Here is a 19,998-nt window from a genome sequence, read left to right as displayed (position 1 = left end):
TTTTCTATTAAGGTATCTTTACTTTTACTCAAGTATGACAATTGAGTACTTTTTCCACCACTGGGTAAGAGATCATTATTAAATATGTTTAAGTGATTAAGACTGAACTAGATCAATGATTATTCAATAATCAATATTGTGTTGTACCTTTAACCAATAGCCTAACAACTCGTACAAATAAAGTACAAAGATGTAACTTTTGATTGTCCATATTAAGACATCCTCTATATCAAAGTGTAGCCAGACCACCCAGCCAGCCCGAGCCGCCTACACGCCTGACCCCCCTCCCCCCCCCCACCAGTCTAGTCAATAACTCTACTCTCTCCCCAACAACTTCCTTCCCATCTTTTTTTTGTCTCAGGGGAAAGGTTTGAAAAAGAAAAGTTTAATAAAAACACACATATACCTACACATTAACACACAGAAACAGTACATCCTCCATAGCGCTAATAGTACTGTGGAGCTCTTTTTTGCACACAAGAAAGCTCGGTCACCCCGTCCTGCCCCTAGGGGTCCACGGCCCTGCAGCGCCCCAACCCAACACACCCCACTCATCTTTAGGATATTAGTGAAACATTGATTATTGGTTTCAGGTGTGTTAGGCCACGCCAGAGTGACAACCCACAGTACGACAGACCCCCACGGCCAGCAGCTAGGGATTGTCTAAATAGGTATCTCCCCTGATGTGGGCATGTATTCAATACAGACTCCTTTTGACTGTAATGGTGCTGCTGGCAACAATTTAATTACGTTCTTTTGCCGACGTTTACTGACACCAGTCATATTCAACAGGTGATGCGCGTTCGTAAAATCCTCAGTTATTCTGCACTCGGACACACTCAGAGGAATGTTTTGAAATCGGAGTAGATAAGCCTGAGTGAATTAACGAACGCACACCATGTGTATAAAATATTTTCGAAAAAGGCTCAGTGCTGTTATCTTTGCAATGTGAGGTATTGAAAGGTATTAAAAACATGGGTGTCAATGATTTTGACCCCTACCTATTTTTGAAAAAAGATTATTACTTGTTAAACAAAATCTTTCTCTGAGCAGTTGCATTAGTATAAAATAAAAAAAATCCCAATTTTTGGAGTATACAATATATCTTAATATTTGAATGATTTATTTTATACAGTAATTTTGCTCATCTTTATCCAGGGTGTCAATCATTTCGTACACCACTGTATGTATGGAATAGAGATTGAAGAAAAAAGCAGTTATGAACATTTAACGGTTTTTTTTTAATATATATTTCCTTTAGATAAGAAACTGCATACATCACAAGCCCCGTTTATACCTGGTGCTTTCATAGGTTGGTTGTCCTGATCTTGTCTACATTCTGATTGGGCCCACATTTCCAGAAATGTGTCTACACAGGCTATTAAAATGTCTGTTATCTGTCCACTATGTCTGTGTTGTGACCAGATTTCCAGGTCCCTTCCTTTATGCAAATTATTTGAGTTATTCTTTCAAAATAATATTTATTTATTGTAAGATATGTTGATGTAATCAGTCAATGGGGCCACCTGTCAATGATTTTAGACGGCAGAATAATGATTTAAATGGTTTCTCTGTCCAGATCTGTCTACACAATGCATGCCTGACTACCTCCGGAAGTGGGCAGAATGATCTGATCACAATCAGATCACAATGTGTCTTTTGATTTTCTACACCTGCCTAAAAACGTGGGCATAATCAGAATTTGGACAAGATCCGGACAAAGGACCCAAGTTAGAACCAGGTATAAACAGGGCTATAGAAGATGAACAAATAGTTAACAATCATCACATGCAGTTTCCTTCTGTACAAAAAAGAAAAACATATTTCAATTCCAAGTTTCTTTTGTACTATGTACATATATTATACAAAGAGTGTCCTCTTTTGTTAGTTTGGATACAGGAGAGAGGCACAGGGAGACAACACTGAGTCCTGGGTCGTGTTAAGTAAGCACTCCGTTGTAAAACATTTTCCTGTTTTGTGCCTAATGAACATGTACGCGCACGCAGACACACGCACACCCAGGATACACCACAAGTCAAAGGGTTCTCAGACTAAACAATCAAGACCAACTCATCAACTGCATGTGTTCATTGTAAAAAAACAAGAAGAATGTTTTTCCTTGTATTTTGAGGTGTCTGGCTTTTTGTGAGCAAAAGGTGGTACTGTACTTTCATTCACAGCCAAAGGGTGGTCTAATGTAGGTTCTCCACTATGAAGCCAAACCAGGCGGAACCATAGAATTCCTGTTTTGAGAACAGTGAGAAATTGAACAATTCCATTCATAACTGATACTTACCAGTCTATGGAGCACGCTACTGAAACATTATATTGACAACATACTTGATCAAATGTCTTTCAAACAAAGTACATTTGGCAATGTTTTCATCCATGTAAACAATACAACAGGCACAGTGACACTATACAGAGGGTTGCAGAACTCTCAACAGTAATAATGATGATCTGGGTTGCATTCAAGATCACAACAGCATTTCAAAGTGTATTTGGTATTGAGCGGCTAGCTCTCTGAAATGTTTCCTGTACTTGTTCACTTGAATGCAGCCCAGAAAGAGAGACAGATGGAGGAAAGAAAAGTTCAATTATTGCTTGGTTCACATTTCTATATCCCAACATGAACACAACACGGACAGGAGAGTTTTGCGTTGTATTTCAACATTTTTAGAGGTAAATATTCTGATCATATTCTCCTACTACAGTTTCCTTCAGAGTAGCACATACCGTATACGGTATTGTAAGTAGTACTTTAACCGCAACACACTTATTACAGAATCCTATTCTGCAGTACTATCAGATTAAAAGGGTTTGGTCCCTCTGTTTTCAAAACAGCAGCCCACAATGGAAAATAGTCAAACTAATAATGTACCAAAAAGTATTAAAAAGGCAGGAACAACAACCCTTGGAGGATAATCATTTTTGAACCAATCAGTTGTAGGATGTCTCTCTGTATTCCTTACGGATGCCCTCCCAAACTCAATCTCCCACAATCCCAAAGTCTTGTTGGCACAGATATAGGAATAGAGTTCCATAACCCCTCCATAGAGTACCGTCAAAAACTAAAGTGCAGTAAAGTAAACACATTAACTATCTTCATAATTAAAAAGGATAATAAAAGGCTGTTAAAAACAATACGTTTTAGTCCATATAATCTCCGTTTAGAGGAGAACCCAGTCAGTCAGTCCATCCAGTGCTTTCCATCAATCTCTCTCCATGTGTACGATGCTCCCTCTCCGCAACCCCAACATGACCACACTGTGACCACTCTATAACCACAGGACCAAGATACTGTTGTGATTGATCCAGTCTGCCCTATCCTGTTATTGGCACATATTTTGGGTCAACACTGGAGCCTGGAGTAGTGTCAGCTGCCCGGTTCTGTACACACACCCCTCCAGGTTCAGATTACGTTTTCGGTCAGTTTCACTACATGTTCTACTCCGGTTCTAGTGTGGTTCTGGTCCAGTTCTAGTCTTGTTGTGTTCTGGAAGCGAAGGGGTGTGGTACACAGAGGCAGTAGTTTGCGATCCAGCACTTGAGGTTCTTGTAAAATATGGCAGAAGAAGAACTACGGTCGATGAAACCTACAGGACAGAGAAAGAGAGGGAGAGAGACAGAGAGAGCTAAATGAGGAGTTGATTTCCAAAACGCTATATCCACCCATTTTAAACATTTGTGCTTTCTCATCAAAAATGATTGCTTATGGGTACCTTCTTGTGTGTGTAAAATATTACTGTTCTCAGATTTTTTATTAATAGATTTTAGATGTGTATGAAAATGTGCTTTTTTTGCTAAATGCTATTTTCATTGTTTAGATGGAATGGAATGTTCGTATCCTGTATATTTGACTGTGATATGTGGTTGTCTCACCTAGCTACCTTAAGATGAATGCACTTACTGTAAGCCGCTCTGGATAAGAGCATCTTCTAAATGACAAATGTTTTACATACAGATCTCATATTACTGTATTGAATTATTTAAAAAACATGTAAATATTGCTGTCACAAATGTATCATTTGTACATTTATTTATAATATTTTTCCCCGTTATTTATTACATTTGACTGTGTAAAACCTAGCGGGTCTATTTATTGTGGATATATAGCATTTAGCAAAAAAACTAAAATGTCTCTGAAATGAAACCACCAAGTGATACATTTTAAACAAATAGATATCTGTCATTGAACAACCTCATTCCATTATTAGGTAGTGAAAAAGCATACCAATCTCTTTCAGAATTTCTTTAAAACAATAAAAGGTAATTTGCCAACATTTCTGAAAATTGATATATAGCGTCTTCAAATAGTTACTGTATACAGCTTGAGGTATGGGCTACTGTCTTTGTGTTGTCTTGCAGCTTGTAGTATGGCTGTGACATACAGTACATACCTGGTGAGATGGCGACTACCCTCATGTACTTCCATTTCTGTGTTTTTAAATTCATTGAGTTCTTTACGTATGGCAGCCTACGAGGGACAAACAGAGCCAGAGATCAGTCTGAGAAAACAGTATCCACATGACTGTGCATTTGTGTATGTGTGTGCACACACATGCATGTGAGTGTTATTACCTTATCAGCAGCTGTGAGTCGTGTCCAGGGTTTGTCTGCCCTCCTGTCGTAGTCCTGAGCGTCAGCCACCTCTACGTAGTCACTGAAGCGGGTCAGGATCTTAGCTTCCCTCAACTCCTCCACTGTGGGCCTCTGACTCAACTGGGTACAGGGGGAAAAGGGTTATCAGAGAGTGCGTGTGCAGGGCCGGCCCTAGTCTTTTGGGGGCTCTAAGCAAAATGTTATTGGTGTCTGGCAGTGACTGACATAACAAGAGAAAAACTGCTGATGCACAACCAAATTTCAAAATTGTACCTTGTGTATTCTACTATTATAACTCTCAACAGTAAGTTGCGACAGAGAGGAAGAGGCAAAGTGAGAGGGATAACTGGGCCCAAAATCTGTATTCTCCAGCAGGTGGCATTTTGGGTAAAGAAAAATGGATTGGAATTTTTGGAATTCTTAGATTGTTACGAGAGTACTGATATAAGTAGGACACGTGACATCCCGGCAACTCTGAGAAAAAAAAACCTATATATCGGCGTTGTGCCAGTTTTTCAAAAGCGTATAGCCCTCTCATTGGCTAGAATGGTCCCACCTGAACTTGCCCCATCCCCACTGCTTTCCATTATTTAAGACGTTTATTTTCATCTTTAGAGTGGCCACTAGAGTATCTGGTCAATATAATGGATAGTCTGTCGAAGGGAACACGACTGCATTCCAATTTTTTTTTGTACTAAAATAACTGTATTTTGGGTCTGGGGCCCCCTAGCGGCTGCAGGGACCTAAGCAGTTGCTTATGTCGTTTATGCCTTGGACCTGCCAGCTGTGTTTGTGTGGTGATTGAGGGTCACCACACACACACTCATATTTCCAATGGTCTGTCATGTAATGGAAATTGATACCCAATTCCCCTCTCGTAGCCTCTTCCTCCCCTCTCTTACCCTCCCCTCTCTCACCTTTCTCGATAGGCGTTTCTTGAGCTCTCTCATCTCCTCCTGCTCCTCCAGCTCATTGTGGCCTGAGATAGGGGAGAGAAGGAGAGACAGGTTAGAATAGAACATAACAGAAGACACTATGTCAATTTCATAAGAAATGAAAGTGTGTCTTCTGCCTATCTAGTCTGTGCTACTTACGTTTGAGTATGTTTCTCTGTTCCAGCTCTTCTGTAGTTGGCCGTTGACTCAACCTCCTGAGGAAATAGAACTAGAGTCAGTCTGGACCATTTCCTAACGTGTTTTATTGTGTTATGTTTTACTTGCTGATGTCAGAGCAGGTTTTCTATGAGCCGTGACTGCTTCAGATTTACATGTATTTATTTACCACCTCAACAGTCTGACACAATGATTCATACAGCAACGAGAGGGAGGGAAAGAGATGGAGAAAGATAGAGGGGAGGGAGGAAGGAGTAGGGAGGGGGAAGCAGAGAGATGGAGAGGGAGATAAATGGATAAAGGGAGGGAGGGAAGAGAGGGAGAAGGCAAGTTGTAGTGAGTGTGACAAATGAGAGTGGGAGGCAATAGAAGGAAGGAAATGATTTGTGAATTCTGTTTTCTTCCTGTATTTCCCAATGATTTATATATACATTAGATGACTGATAGGGGGCGCTGTGTTAAAGCCACATGTCTCCATCTTGGCACTCCCCCACCATTATAAAAAATATTTTGGAAGCTTAGAAATGCATTTATGTGTCTACATTAGTTTTTGCTACATTTATTATATTACAGACACCTTAATGCATACTTTTAAATTATATTATGTGCACTAAACATAAACATTTTTACTTAAAGTATAATTTTTCATGATTACTAATGTTACTGTCCCCACTACAACAACAAAAAAATACTTAAATACATGTAATTTAGGGCCTCCCGAGTGGCGCAGCGGTCTAAGGCACTGCATCGCTAGTGCTAGCTGCATCACTACAGATCCTGGTTCGATCCCAGGCTGTGTCACAGCCGACCGGGAGACCCATGAGGCTGCACAATTGGCCCAGTGTCGTCCAGGTTAGGGGAGGGTTTGGCCGGGTTTTCCTTGTCCCATCGCGCTCTAGTGACTCCTGTGGCGGGCCGGGTGCAATGTATGCTGACACGGCCGCCAGGTGTACAGCGTGCGGCTGGCTTTCGGGTTAAGCGAGCATTGCGTCAAGAAGCAGTGCGGCTTGGCGGGGGTCGTCTTTCGGAGGACGCACGGCTCTCGACCTTCGCCTCTCCTGAGTCCGTACGAGAGTTGCAGTGAAGGGACAATTGGATATCGCAAAATTGGGGAGAAAAAGGTGTAAAAAAATATATGCATTTCATTTTATTGAAATACTGTAGAATTAAATGCATTCATATGGAGGACCGCTCCTACTGCGCAGTGCCAATATGGCCAACCGGTGGCTTCAAAGCCTCTCATACATTGCATCAGCAATCCAGGGTTAATATACATGATTGATATTGCCACAACCCTCCTGTACTCATGTTCTGTCCTCTGTGAGCGTAAAATCCCACTTGAAGATGTCTGCCCTCTCACTGGCATATTCAAGATTCAAGATTTAAAAAATGTGACAGGCTCTCTGCTACTCTCCCTCCATCCTCTACCTCTCATCAATTTCCTTCCATCCTCCGTCCCTCTACCTTTCCTCACTTCCACTTCCTCTCATTTCCAGCTTAGCTTCCTCTCTCCATTATGAGGTGTCGTCTATCATGCTGTCTTAATTAGCCAGGTCACATCTCAACCAGGCCACAGCAGGGTGTACAGGCGCTGACTGGGAGATGAGGTGTGTGTGTGTGTGTGTGTGTGTGTGTGATTTCAAGCACACGTGAGTTCATCTCACACCATAATAGCTTGTTGCTTGGCAATCGTTTTGACTGCATGCAATGTGTAAGAGCCTGCGTGCGTTTGTATGCGTGAATATGACTCTCTCCATGCGAGCTTGGTGCCTATATGATAATGTGACTCAAGTCCTCTCCGTTGCTATAGGGAGGGTGTGCATCCATATGTGTGTGGGCGTGTCTCTCACCGTGTGAGCTTGGTGCCTATCTGCTGCCTGAACTCCAGTTTCTCCTGGTCTGACTGTGTGGGCAGTATGTTCTTCTCCTCCAGCTCTCTCTGTGACGGACGGTTACTGATCTTAATTGCCAGGGAGTCCTTCCTCAACACCTTCAGAGCCAGGGTACCTATACACACGTGCACATGTACACACACACACACACACACACACACACACACACACACACACACACACATGGACAAATTGTTTTTTTTAGAGGCCAGAATAAGATCAGCAAACTTTGTCCATAACATTTTGATAAAATTGGAATTACTAGCACCACAGCTAACTCATGCACTAGCAATTCAACTGGCACAGCGGTTACCCTATCCAGTGAGAGCTACAGGATGGGAGTGTGTTCACTGTTTCCAACCCACTCTTCTGTTTACATCACCTTATTACAGAGAGGAGAGGTGTGTATAAATACTTCATAGACATAACGGGCCTCATTCAGAAAACTGCTTATGAAAAAGAGTGAAGGGAACTACTGGAACAAGGGATCTGAGGACCAGCCGTGGTGTACGTGTGCGTTTCATGACATAACAGACAGGTTACGCAACACCTCTCATTCACACGCCACTGTCACCTCTGCGATTTGATTGGTCACATTCAACACTCAAATCAGGGACGTGAACCAGAGCCCTGAATGGAGAGGTCCAATGAAAGGAGAGCTCTTGAACCACATATCCCAGCAGCCATTGAGGCTGTTACCAGGAAGCAGGGGCACCAAGCAGAGACCAAACGGCCACCACGGTCCCAAACCAATTATGTGTAAACAATCACCTACTTGTAAAGAGTGTTTCATCTTCGTCATCTTCCTCCTCCTCTTCTTCCTCATCATCATCATCATCTTCTTCTTCATCATCATCATCCTCGTCCCTGTACGAACCAGGTAGTTCTTGATAGTCTTCCTCGTTGGGGAGGTTCTCTTTGTTGTAGTCACATGCTATCATCACCGTGGGAACCGCGTGGTGCAGCGAGCTGAGGTCAGTGAGAAAGGTAAAAGGTTAGCAAGAGATGGTGGGTGTTTGTGTGTCTGTTTATCCATGTGTGTGGTGTTAGACAGGGGAGTAGTTAGGTAATGTCAGGTTGTTTCCACCATCAGTTATTATGAAAGGAGCTATGACCTATAACCTCGAACTCATGTTAACGGCACCTCAACTCAACTGAGAAATCAAGACAGAAACACTGTAGAAAAACAAGCCAGAGCTCTCTTAATTGTCACAGTATGTGGCTCCTAAAATAATGTTGGTACCTCACTCTGCCGGGAAGCATTGCATGACTTATACTGACTGGATGTAACGGAGATGTAAGGGAGGGATGTAACAGACATGGTTGGCTTTAGAGACTCACATTACCACGCCTAAATCACACAGCCTGTCTCAACTATAGGGGAGACAAGAGGCACAGCAAAAACAAACTGCAAACCAATCACAAATGAGCCTTGAGGCAGCATCACCAATCAGCAAGGCAAGCAGCAATCCAGCAACTGTGGAGCTCCCATAATGGAGAATAATGATCTCTGTTGCTTTTACAAACTCATTTTAGGCGTGCCTTACATAACATTTAGACAGCAAATGAGTAATTCAAAAAAGGGCTACAAAAGGAAGAGGATGCCTACATCTATTATGTGCTTGAGTCCATAACCACCTGCCGGCCCACCAATTAGAGTGATGGATCATGGGAGGCCAATCTGGCGCTGGCACATCAGTCACAGAGTGTGTGGGTCGATTGCAGAGTGTTCTCCACGTGTGTGATGTGTCTGTGGACAGATGGAGATGGTGTTGTGTGTGTGTGTGGTGCTCTAAAATGGTCTGAACTGATTAGACACCAGCCCATGATACACATACACCCAGAGGTAAAGCCAAGGCTCTGGGAATTTGTGCAGCTCTATATCTGAAGCTGAAGTCAACACCAGCCATGCTGCTCTCCAGGGAAGGTTTCGATTAAATGGTCTCTGTACTGAGATGTGTATGACTGACCAGACGTTTGAAAATGCTGCCTAGAGTGCAGATGTAGGTGAGCCAGTTTGCTACAGCAGAAAAATAATCCTGCAGCAATAGGACATGTGAATTATTATGTGGATTGTAATTTATGGACATTTTTTGTAGGGGTTGATACATTTTCCGTAAGGGAAAATCATGTCAGAAGCCTTTTAAAGCCTCAAATACACCAAGTTTTTAATTTCCTTACGGTAACTCTCAATTTAACCCTACTGATTAGAAACCCTTAGTCACATGATAAACAAGCTCCTTAACGACCCCATCCAACTCACTGCTGTAGTGTAGACACAGGGCAGGACCAATGGGAATAGGGTACAAGGCAGACTGGATATGTGAACCACTGAATCCATCCACATGGAGGCATGGATACACACACACAAACACATACTTCGCCTTAATCCTCACCTCTTGTATCGCTGCATAGTGAGGGCCAGGGTCTTGTTGAGTTCCTCGATGATGCGGCTGGGGGGGTGTAGGGGCACAGGGAGGGTCCCGTAGTGTAGGGAGTGGCCCCCCAGGGACCCCACGTGGTGGGAGGGAGGGGGGCACTTCTGAAAGGTGAGGGCCGAGGGCTCCATGCTCCCCCCCGCACCCACAGGCACACAAATCATCAGCTTCTTAGGAGGTAGAGGAGGCGACAGCTTCATGGACATACAGGGCAGCTTCACTGGCATACCGTCTAGAGGAAGAGAGAGAAGAGAGAGAGAAAAATCGGAGTCAGATACACACACTGATACACCCACACAAACGGCACGCTGGTGGGCTGGTGTACAGTAAAAACAGAAAGCAAAGTAAACGCAAAGAATGACACAGGGATACACGCATAGACACAGAGGATTACAGGGCTAGACCTGTGATGTGGTTGGGCAGCCTGTTGAACGGTTTGGGGGGTAGCACTGGGGGTTGTTTTTTATGTTTTATGGTGTGATGTGATGACTCTGCCCCAGCCCCTTCGCCTGGATACACCATAACCTTCTTAGTGGATGGAGGCTGGCTGGGATTCTGGGTGTGGTCTTGTGGACACGCCCCCTCTCCAGACATCTGGAACTCAACTGTACCTGGGCATAGAATAAATCAATCAGATGATATGTTAGAACAGGGTGAATGGAAATGAACCAATAGGTGAGCGTATTGGGAGAAGGCCTGAGATTTGAGAAAAACATTGACCAATCAGATGTCAAATAACAGCACAGTGAGAGACTATGAACCATTGCATAAGTGTGTTGATAGAAGGCCTGAGACGTACCTATGGCTGACCCTGCTCCATCCATGAGCTCAGCTCCATCACATGGTGATGGATCAGACCCTCCTAATGCTGGAGACCTCCCGTTCTCCATCTTCTCCTCCTCTCCTCTCATTACTACCGCCCCATCTGCAGAGAGAGAGAGAGAGAGAGAGAGAGAGAGAGAGAGAGAGAGAGAGAGCGATATATATATATATATAGATATATAGATATATATATATATATATATATATATATATATATATATATATATATAACATGTTCACAGTACATATCTGGCGTGTGGATATCAATCCATGTGGATGCTGTGATGCCGACTATGACTTGACTTCATTTCCGCCAAAAGTATTTTTGATTACGCAACAAAGAACAACTACAACAGTTCTGCCAAAAGTCTCTGCGTTCTAACCTCCCTCTGCTGTCTTCTTCTCTATTCTCTCTGACCCCTCACCTTTGTCATAGATGTCCTCCATCACTCCTCTCTTGATCAGATCCTCTCTGCTCTGCCTGGTCGACATCTTCCTCTCCAGGACTGAGGGTACAGGATATGACATCACAACAACATTAACTCTCATCATATGGTACAGGATTCTACTCTATTCTACTTCATCACCAACTTCACTGTGCTTATAACTGGCCAGCAGAATCGGCACGTTCTTTTTCTGATACATTGGTCTCTGTCTGAATCATAACCCAGTTATGGCTAGGGTCCTGTGATAAAAATACTGTATGGTTAGTGTAACAGTCAACATACAGTATATTGGCTGCGAGAATATGTTTGACTATTTGAATTATGCCAAAATGTATGCCATTATATTAACACGCCATAATAATTCTGTTCAGAGAAAAATCAGAAACTGCACCGACAGCTGGGGGAGCAGCATGAGATTAGAAAGACAGGGCAGCGCCCCACTGGTGAGTGTGTGTGTGTGGACTACTTTGCATAACAAACTATAACACTGTAATACATTTTTGTAAATTTACTGCAATAAATGTACAGTTCTATATTACAGTACAGTACTGTAAAGAGCAATGCATTAAGGGTGCTCAACGGTATTCCGCTACACTGTTGTAAAATATAGTACTGTGCACCTGTTTTGCTGTATATTTACAGCAGCATACAGTGAATTATGGTGCATTGTGGGAAAATGTTGTGGACGGCGAAAGAATCTCTTTCCCATGAACATATTTTGAGATGTGCCTTGTAAGAGGCTGTATTTAAGGCACCTGTAAGTGAGAATGCTGTACCAAATGAATTGCTATGTGGTAGTAGTACCTGAACAATTTAAAGTGTATAGGGGACAGATCAGAGCGGCAGCATGTCTTAAACCTTTACTGGTGTTTTGCCCTGTAATCACGGCCAGTTCAGAAGCCTTTGTTTAGGCCCCTAGAAATGCAAGTGATTTAAAACACGAAATATCCATTATATGCTGTAAAATACAAATACCTAGCAGCCAACCTGCTTGCATCAATCCCATGTAATTACAGTAAAATACCAATGTTATGATAACAGTAGCATTTACTTTCTTACAAGTGGCTAGTTTTACAGTATTGTACTGTTTCATTGCTCTGATATTACAGTAACTTATAGGAAGCTCATGGCAAGTTACTGTGAATATTACAGTAACGTACTGTGCACTAGCCAGAGATGGGAAAAGACACATCAAAAGGTATCTTGTTACAAATATAAAATACTTTGAAGACCAATGTATCCTTAACTACAACAACTTTATCAGTAACTGTTACAGAAATGTTTTACTTGCAATGACTGTGATACGTTTATTTTCTGAGCATTCTTTTGAATTATTAGGAAATGCAAACATCTTAATCGGCATTCCAGCATTGTGTGATCTGCGCATGTGCTAGCATCAGCCGAGCGAGCATCCCTCCAGCGCAAGTGAAGTGAGTTTGGAACAACTGAATGTATGCGTCTTAGAAGTGGTTTTCACATACAAACTTTATATGTCCAAACTCAGAATCAAAAATGCTTCCCCAAAATAACATTCGCTGTGGTAGAATGTTTATTTTGATTGAAGATTTTCTGCATTTATCAGAGTGTCATCAGGTAGCATGATTTCATATGTATCCATGTACACAGGATTATTAGGGAAATCGTTCTTCTTGCAAAGCATGTAAATGTTTTAATCAAACTATTACATTAATCTGACTAACCACAATAATCACATTATTGTGTGTATTTAACCGTACTCAGTGCATTAAACTAAGGTAGATAAAACAAGAACATATCACAGTCATAGCAAGTAAAAAGATGATGTTACCGTTACTGAGAATGTTGTTGTAGTTAAGCGGGCTACTTGCAGGTTTATTTTTTGTATTAGGAAATACAAAATACATGTATTTAAAACTCATGAATTGTAGTTCAGGCCAGTGAAATAGAAATTACAAAATAGGTATTGAAATACCTATATCAAATAATTTTGCCCATCGTTGGCACTAGCTGCCTGCACTGTAAATCTAACAGTTTACTAACCACTGTGCTTCCAGTAATGCAATGTAAATTCTAGAAATTAGAGGTCGACCGATTAATCGGAATGGCCGATTAATTAGGGCCGATTTCAAGTTTTCATAACAATCGGTATTTTTGGCCACCGATTTGCCGATAAAATTTTTTGGCCACCTTTATTTAACTAGGCAAGTCAGATTAAGAACACATTCTTATTTACAATGACGGCCTAGAAACGGGGGTTAACTGCCTTGTTCAGGGGGGGATTCGTTTTTGCAACCTTCGGTTACCAGTCCAACGCTCTAACCACCTGCCTTACATTGCACTCCACAAGGATTAACAGGCTGACTACATGTTACGCGAGGGCAGCAAGAAGCAAAGGTAAGTTGCTAGCTAGCATTAGACTTATAAAAAATTATCAATCTTAACATAATCACTAGTTAACTACACATGGTTGATGATATTACTAGTTTATCTAACGTGTCCTGCGTTGCATATAATCGATGCTGTGCCTGTTAATTTTCATTGAATCACAGCTTACTTCGACAAACGGGTGTTGATTTAACAAGCGCATTTGCGAAAAAAGTACTGTCGTTGCACCAATGTACCTAACCATAAACATCAATGCCTAACAGGAATATTTAGACTTAGCCACCCGTTAGATAAAATACGGAACGGTTCCGTATGTCACTGAAAGAAAAAAACTTTTGTTTTCGAGATGATAGTTTCCGGATTCGACCATATTAATGACCTAAGGCTCGTATTTCTGTGTGTTTATTATATTATAATTAAGTCTATGATTTGATAGAGCAGTCTGACTGAGCGGTGGTAGGCAGAGCAGGCTCGTAAGCATTCATTCAAACAGCCCTTCGCTGTGCTTCAAGCATTGCGCTGTTTATGACTTCAACCTGGGTGGGTATAATTTGTGGAACGTTCCAACAGGAATCTATTCCAAAAACTTTGTAAATAACAAGGTTTCCAAAAAACAACGCATACAAAGTTGTATAGCGGCAGAATAAGATACCGGGTAGGGAGTGGTCTATTTCATTGCGTTTTTCACTCATCACGTTTATTCCGAAAAATGTCTGTCCTCACATGTCTGTTTGCCTATGGACAAACATTAAGAATAAGCTACGTGGTGAGTTGATGCTTATTCGGCAGCTAGTTAGCTAGGTTTATATGCTTTGCTACTTTGTATGTGTTGTTGGTTGGCAACCTTTTACTTTATGTTTTTTGGAACAGATTCCTGTTGGAACGTTCCACAAATTATACCCACCACTTCAAGCCTATCAACTCCCAAGATTAGGCTGGTGTAACCGATGTGAAATGGCTAGCTAGTTAGCCGGGTGCACGCTAATAGCGTTTCAAACGTCACTCGCTCTGAGACTTGGAGTAGTTGTTTCCCTTCCTCTGCATGGGTAACGCTGCTTCGAGGGTGGCTGTTGTCGATGTGTTCCTGGTTTGAGCCCAGGTAGGAGCGAGGAGAGGGACGGAAGCTATACTGTTACACTGGCAATACTAAAGTGCTTATAAGAACATCCAATAGTCAAAGGTATATGAAATACAAATCGTATTGAGAGAAATAGTCCTATAATTCCTATAATAACTACAACCTAAAACTTCTTACCTGGGAATATTGAAGACTCATGTTAAAAGGAACCACCAGCTTTCATATGTTCTCATGTTCTGAGCAAGGCACTTAAACATTAGCTTTCTTACATGGCACATATTGCACTTTTACTTTCTTCTCCAACACTTTGTTTTGCATTATTTAAACCAAATTGAACATGTTTCATTATTTATTTGAGGCTAAATTGATTTTATTGATGTATTATATTAAGTTAAAATAAGTGTTCATTCAGTATTGTTGTAATTGTCATTATTACAAAAAAGAAAAAAATAATCGTACGATTAATCGGTATCGACTTTTTTGGCCCTCCAATAATCGGTATCGGCGTTGAAAAATCATAATCGGTCAACCTCTACTAGAAATAGAGCATGTTGCTGTAGTCAGGTGTTACAGTAATATGCTGGAAATGTGTTTCAGTAAAGGTCCTGTAAATCTACAGTAATTTACTGACTTCTGTGCTGCCAGTAATCTACTGTAAATTTACAGTAACCTACTGGCTACTGTGTTGCCAGAAATTTACTGTAAAAATTACAGGAAATGTTTTACAGTGTAGCTATTATACCATAACAATGGTATAACATTATATTAGATATCTTATTTAATTTTGGATCATTATTCAATTCAAGTGACATTGTTAGCTGGAACTCCAGATCTGCCATCAAACTGAATCTGCAGGGAATTTTCTGTCAACACTTTCACAGCTGTTCTCTACATTTTTGATGAACAAGACTGATCTTGTGTAAATGTTCAGTAGCAGTATTTGGTATTTTTAATTTCAAATCATTTATAAAAAGGCTTAAGGGGACTATTATGCTCTCAAGTCTGTCTGGTCTTGCTGATGTCTAACACGCACGCACACGCACGCACACACACAATGTAATAATCCCACTGTTTAAACTTTAAAGAATAGCCTGGACGTAGCTCCAGTCTCCTGTGTTATCGTTGGCCCCACTGATCCGGTTGGCGATAATATACAGCTACAGCTGACCTACAGCATTCATGCTGATCCTGTTACATAACCATAATATAACTATCATACACCATGCACCTAGCTCTGATGCTTCATGGCACCTATGTGCTATAACTGCTGATCCCCTGTTACATAATATAACCATCAACCAGTACAGCCCCTAGCTGCCCAGCTCTGTACAGCCTACAACCATCATATACTGTAGCATATAGCCACCTAGCACTGCCTCGTGCCTCATAGTACCTACATTTGTCAACATAATGGAGTCATACTGTTCCTGCTAGGGTGTGAGCTGGTGAGACAGTGATCTATTCTACAACTAAAGGTTGTAGCTTTAGGACATAAGAGTGCGCCTACTGTGGGTCAGGGGGAGTGATTAGGTGGCAAGCAGAGAGGCAGAATACAAGGGTTAAGGCTTAGGGGTTAGATCTTAGGGCTTAGGGTGGTAGATTTTAGGGTTAGGGGAGAGGTAGAAAGCAAGGCCTAGGGCTTCGGGGTTAGGGTTTAGGAAACGTGCCAAACTCATTCCACGTGTCTGCGTGTTTTCACTCCTCCCTTAGACTTGATTAGCGAATTAAGGTCACTGATTAGGAAGGAACTCCCCTTACCTGGTTGTCTAGGTCTTAACTGAAAGGAAAAAACAAAAACCAGCAAACACTAGGCCCTCCATGGAATGAGTTTGACACCCCTGGTTTAGGGCTTAGAGGTTAGATATGGTTCTCACCAGAAGATGTCTGCTTGAACTTCTCGCTCTTCTTCTTCCTCCATTTCCACGGCTTGAAGAGACGCCCCAGGGTGGCAAACTTGCTCCGCCTCCGAATGGGAGGGGTGTGTGTGCCAGGGACCAGCGAATCAGATCGCATCGCCGCTATTCGCTCCACCTCCTCAACTGGAAGAGAGGAGAAGAGAAGGGGAGAGAAGAGGAGAGAAACCAGTCACATAATCCATAAAACAATAGATCAATGCGATTCAAAGTATGTGGAACTCAGAGGAGCAATTGAAAGAATCATTCTAATGAATACATAAAGAAGACACTATGGAAATAGACATCATTACACAAGGAATGATGAAGAGGGAATGTTTACAGATGAGGATTACATTTTTTCTCAATATGATGCACATACACAGCTCAGTTTGGTGCCATTCAAACTTCTCAATCTCTCTCTCTTTTTTTTTTACATCTCTTCGCATCTCTCTCACCCTGAGCTATGATGATCTCTGCCCTGCAAGGGAGATGTCAGACCGTTCTAAAGTAAACACAGTGAATGCCCTGCACTCCGAGTCCTTACTCAATTTTTCCATCTCTAAACTCCTCTCATCTCTAAACTCCCAACAGGCTGAACTTTTTGTTCTTCTTCAAATAAAAATACTGTCTGTCTGTCTTGCTCTTACACACACACACACACACACACACACACACACACACACACACACTCTCTCCCAGCTCACCTCTAAGTCTGCACAAGCAGTAAGTGTGTGTGAGTGAGAGTGTTATATGCCTTCAATGGCACTGCCCCCTGACCTCACCTTCGCACCACATCATGATGCAGGTGTGAGTGTTCTTGGTGATATGTGCACATTGAGGGAATTTGGTCATACTGTGTATAATAGGAGAGGACAAAAAAAAGAATCCATCTGTGGGAATAGCTTCTGGCAGGGATATAGGAGGGTGGGTCACAGTACAGTAGCAACCTACTACTTTATCTTATCTGCAGTTCTAGGTGATTCTAGATCCTTCTAAATCACTATAGATATTATGGATTGGGGCTACTTGATAAAACCACATATCAACATTATTTCAGTTGACTAGCATGTCTGTTATCTTGGTGAATCAATGTGCCCTGTGTTTGTATAGCCTACAAAGTACAACCTCAGTCAACTATTTAAAGTAGTGCTGTCTGTCTGCTTTGATGATACTGTATAATTGCATCACGCGGAGTGGATACATTGGTGCATAATAAAACAGTAACAGCCTACATGTAAAAACCCAGCAGAAGTATAAACAGACTATTCTAATGCTGTAGCCTACTTCTATATCCAATAATGTATCAAAAACAACCAATACACTCATACAGCCACATAAATATTCTGACTCCGAGTAGTGCTATTAGGATTGGAAAAAAGTCTCAGCAGCCCCGTCCATCGAGAAAACTGCCCGCGATGGAGCATATTTTTACAGGCAGTGTGCAAGGCAATGGAGCGGTCGATTTGGAGGAGCGGCGCCAACATGAAATGGAGGAGATCAAAACATCTCCCTATTGCTGCTGCTGTTTTCACTCTTCTCTCTCCACTCACCGTCCTGAGGGTCAGCGCCACGGCAGTTGCTGCATATGTGCTTGATCTCCTTCCCGATCTGGCAGTGGATTATGAAAGGCATATTGTTGTTGTTGTTTGCCACGGGTTGCTGGGGTAGCTGCTGCTGCTTGCCACTGTCGTTGCGGTTCTTGGACTTCATCCGAGGCAGGCAAAATGCTCTCATCTTCCGCGGCTTCTCCACGGTAAGGGCTGGGAGTGGGGAGGGGGCGTCGTTACTAGATCCAGAGGAGGACCATGGGCTCATACCGGCGTTTGCATGACCCGCCATGGTTAGGCAATGAACGGCTGTGGGGTGGACCCACTGATCCTGATTCCCTCTAGCTCTCAGAGATGGAGGCAGGGGAGTTTGAAACGGTCTCCACCTTCTGCTCTAGCGCAGCAGACCTAAAATAGTCGCTGTCCAATTCGGCCAATCCCTTTGCGCATGGGGGCCAACGACGTCAGAGTTAGGGCTGCGAGATTTGTCAATCTGTATTATCGGTAGCTACATGGCTATGTACTGTTCATATCCAGTTATTCAATGTTATTTTCCATTTCTTTACGGGTCCAATCCATAGAGATCCTATTAAATGACTTATTTAGTTTGTTTGCCTTTTAAATTACTTATATCGTTTTAAATGAATTATTTCGTATTCTAATTCCAAATGTTATGGTCCAATCCCTGTTTATGAATCCTCTACGTCATCACATTTGAAACTGCCTCTCAACTGTATGGGCGTGTTTACGGTCTATTTAATCTCCACCCACAACTGAGAACTGACATTGTTCTGTTGCTACAGCCTACAAACAATACTTAATATGAATATCACTATGAACACAAAAAGCCCTGATATTAAATCAAATCTGAACAACAGTGGAGGTAAGGCCATCAACATAACATATAAATATCCTATAGGCCTACACCCAATCTTTCACTGCACAAACACATACTGTAGGCCTATTCACTACACTAGTGCAGGGGCCTGAACTGCCAAAGAAGCAGATTTTCCATTCCACTGTTTATCCAGATTCCTCTACTCCTAAACAAACAAGCACAAGCACACACACTATATAGCTTTACAGCCCAGTAGGGAGCTAGAAATACTATACTGCCAAGCTAATGAGATTGTTTGTGTGTGTGTGCGTGCGTTTGCTAATGTGAATCTCAAAATCCTCCTCCAGGCATGTCGCCTTCCCAGCATGCAGTACTGCTATCACAGCTCCACATTTACAGTGGAGTGGGGATTATCACTGCTCAGTGTGTGTGTGTGTGTGTGTGTGTGTGTGTGTGTGTGTGTGTGTGTGTGTGTGTGTGTGTGTGTGTGTGTGTGTGTGTGTGTGTGTGTGTGTGTGTGTGTGTGTATTCTGTCTGGCTACATCACCGACCTGGTATGGCAACTAAGGTGAACACATGTCCTGCATTGTGTGGGACAGTCCCGCATTTTGTCCCTTTGTCCCTTTGTCCCGCAACCAAACAATCACAGTATCTGGGATGCAAAGGAGCAAAAACATAAATAACAATATGGGGATGAGGTAGTTGGGTGGGCTATTTACAGATGGGCTGTGTACAGGTGCAGTGATCGGTAAGCTGCTCTGACAGCTGATGCTTAAAGTTAGTGAGGGAGATATAAGTCTCCAGCTTCAGCGATTTTTGCAATTCATTCCAGTCATTGGCAGCAGAGAACTGGAAGGAAAGGCAGACAAAGGAGGTGTTGGCTGTAACTGGACGACCAGTGAAATATACCTGCTGGAGCGCGTGCTATGGGTGGGTGTTGCTATGGTGACCAGTAAGCTGAGAT

At 42.2% G+C, this 19,998-nt stretch overlaps 1 protein-coding gene across 4 annotated transcripts in view; it reads right to left on the bottom strand.

The window, feature by feature from the left end:
- Positions 1-365: 365 nt before the first annotated feature.
- LOC106584070 (phosphatase and actin regulator 1) overlaps positions 366-19,998 on the bottom strand; it is a 91,281-nt gene continuing 71,648 nt past the window's right edge. Inside the window, exons 1-13 of one of the 4 annotated variants that reach the window (XM_014168908.2) lie at positions 18,200-18,634; positions 16,629-16,793; positions 11,292-11,372; positions 10,844-10,969; positions 10,449-10,655; positions 10,003-10,276; positions 8,382-8,575; positions 7,565-7,721; positions 5,697-5,752; positions 5,520-5,581; positions 4,582-4,722; positions 4,401-4,477; positions 1,223-3,596 (exon numbers count right to left, since the gene is read on the bottom strand). In XM_014168908.2, the coding sequence (XP_014024383.2) occupies positions 3,581-3,596; positions 4,401-4,477; positions 4,582-4,722; positions 5,520-5,581; positions 5,697-5,752; positions 7,565-7,721; positions 8,382-8,575; positions 10,003-10,276; positions 10,449-10,655; positions 10,844-10,969; positions 11,292-11,372; positions 16,629-16,793; positions 18,200-18,488 (1,845 nt within the window). In that variant the 5' untranslated portion in view covers positions 18,489-18,634 and the 3' untranslated portion in view covers positions 1,223-3,580. Of the gene's footprint in view, positions 3,597-4,400; positions 4,478-4,581; positions 4,723-5,519; positions 5,582-5,696; positions 5,753-7,564; positions 7,722-8,381; positions 8,576-10,002; positions 10,277-10,448; positions 10,656-10,843; positions 10,970-11,291; positions 11,373-16,628; positions 16,794-18,199; positions 18,635-19,998 lie in introns of those variants that run through there. The other 3 variants (XM_014168909.2, XM_014168910.2, XM_045706305.1) reach the window with 3 other exon arrangements.

This window comes from Salmo salar, chromosome ssa23, assembly GCF_905237065.1.
Source record: "Salmo salar chromosome ssa23, Ssal_v3.1, whole genome shotgun sequence".
NCBI classification, from domain to species: Eukaryota; Metazoa; Chordata; class Actinopteri; order Salmoniformes; family Salmonidae; genus Salmo; species Salmo salar.
This window is presented reverse-complemented; position numbering and strand designations above follow the sequence as displayed.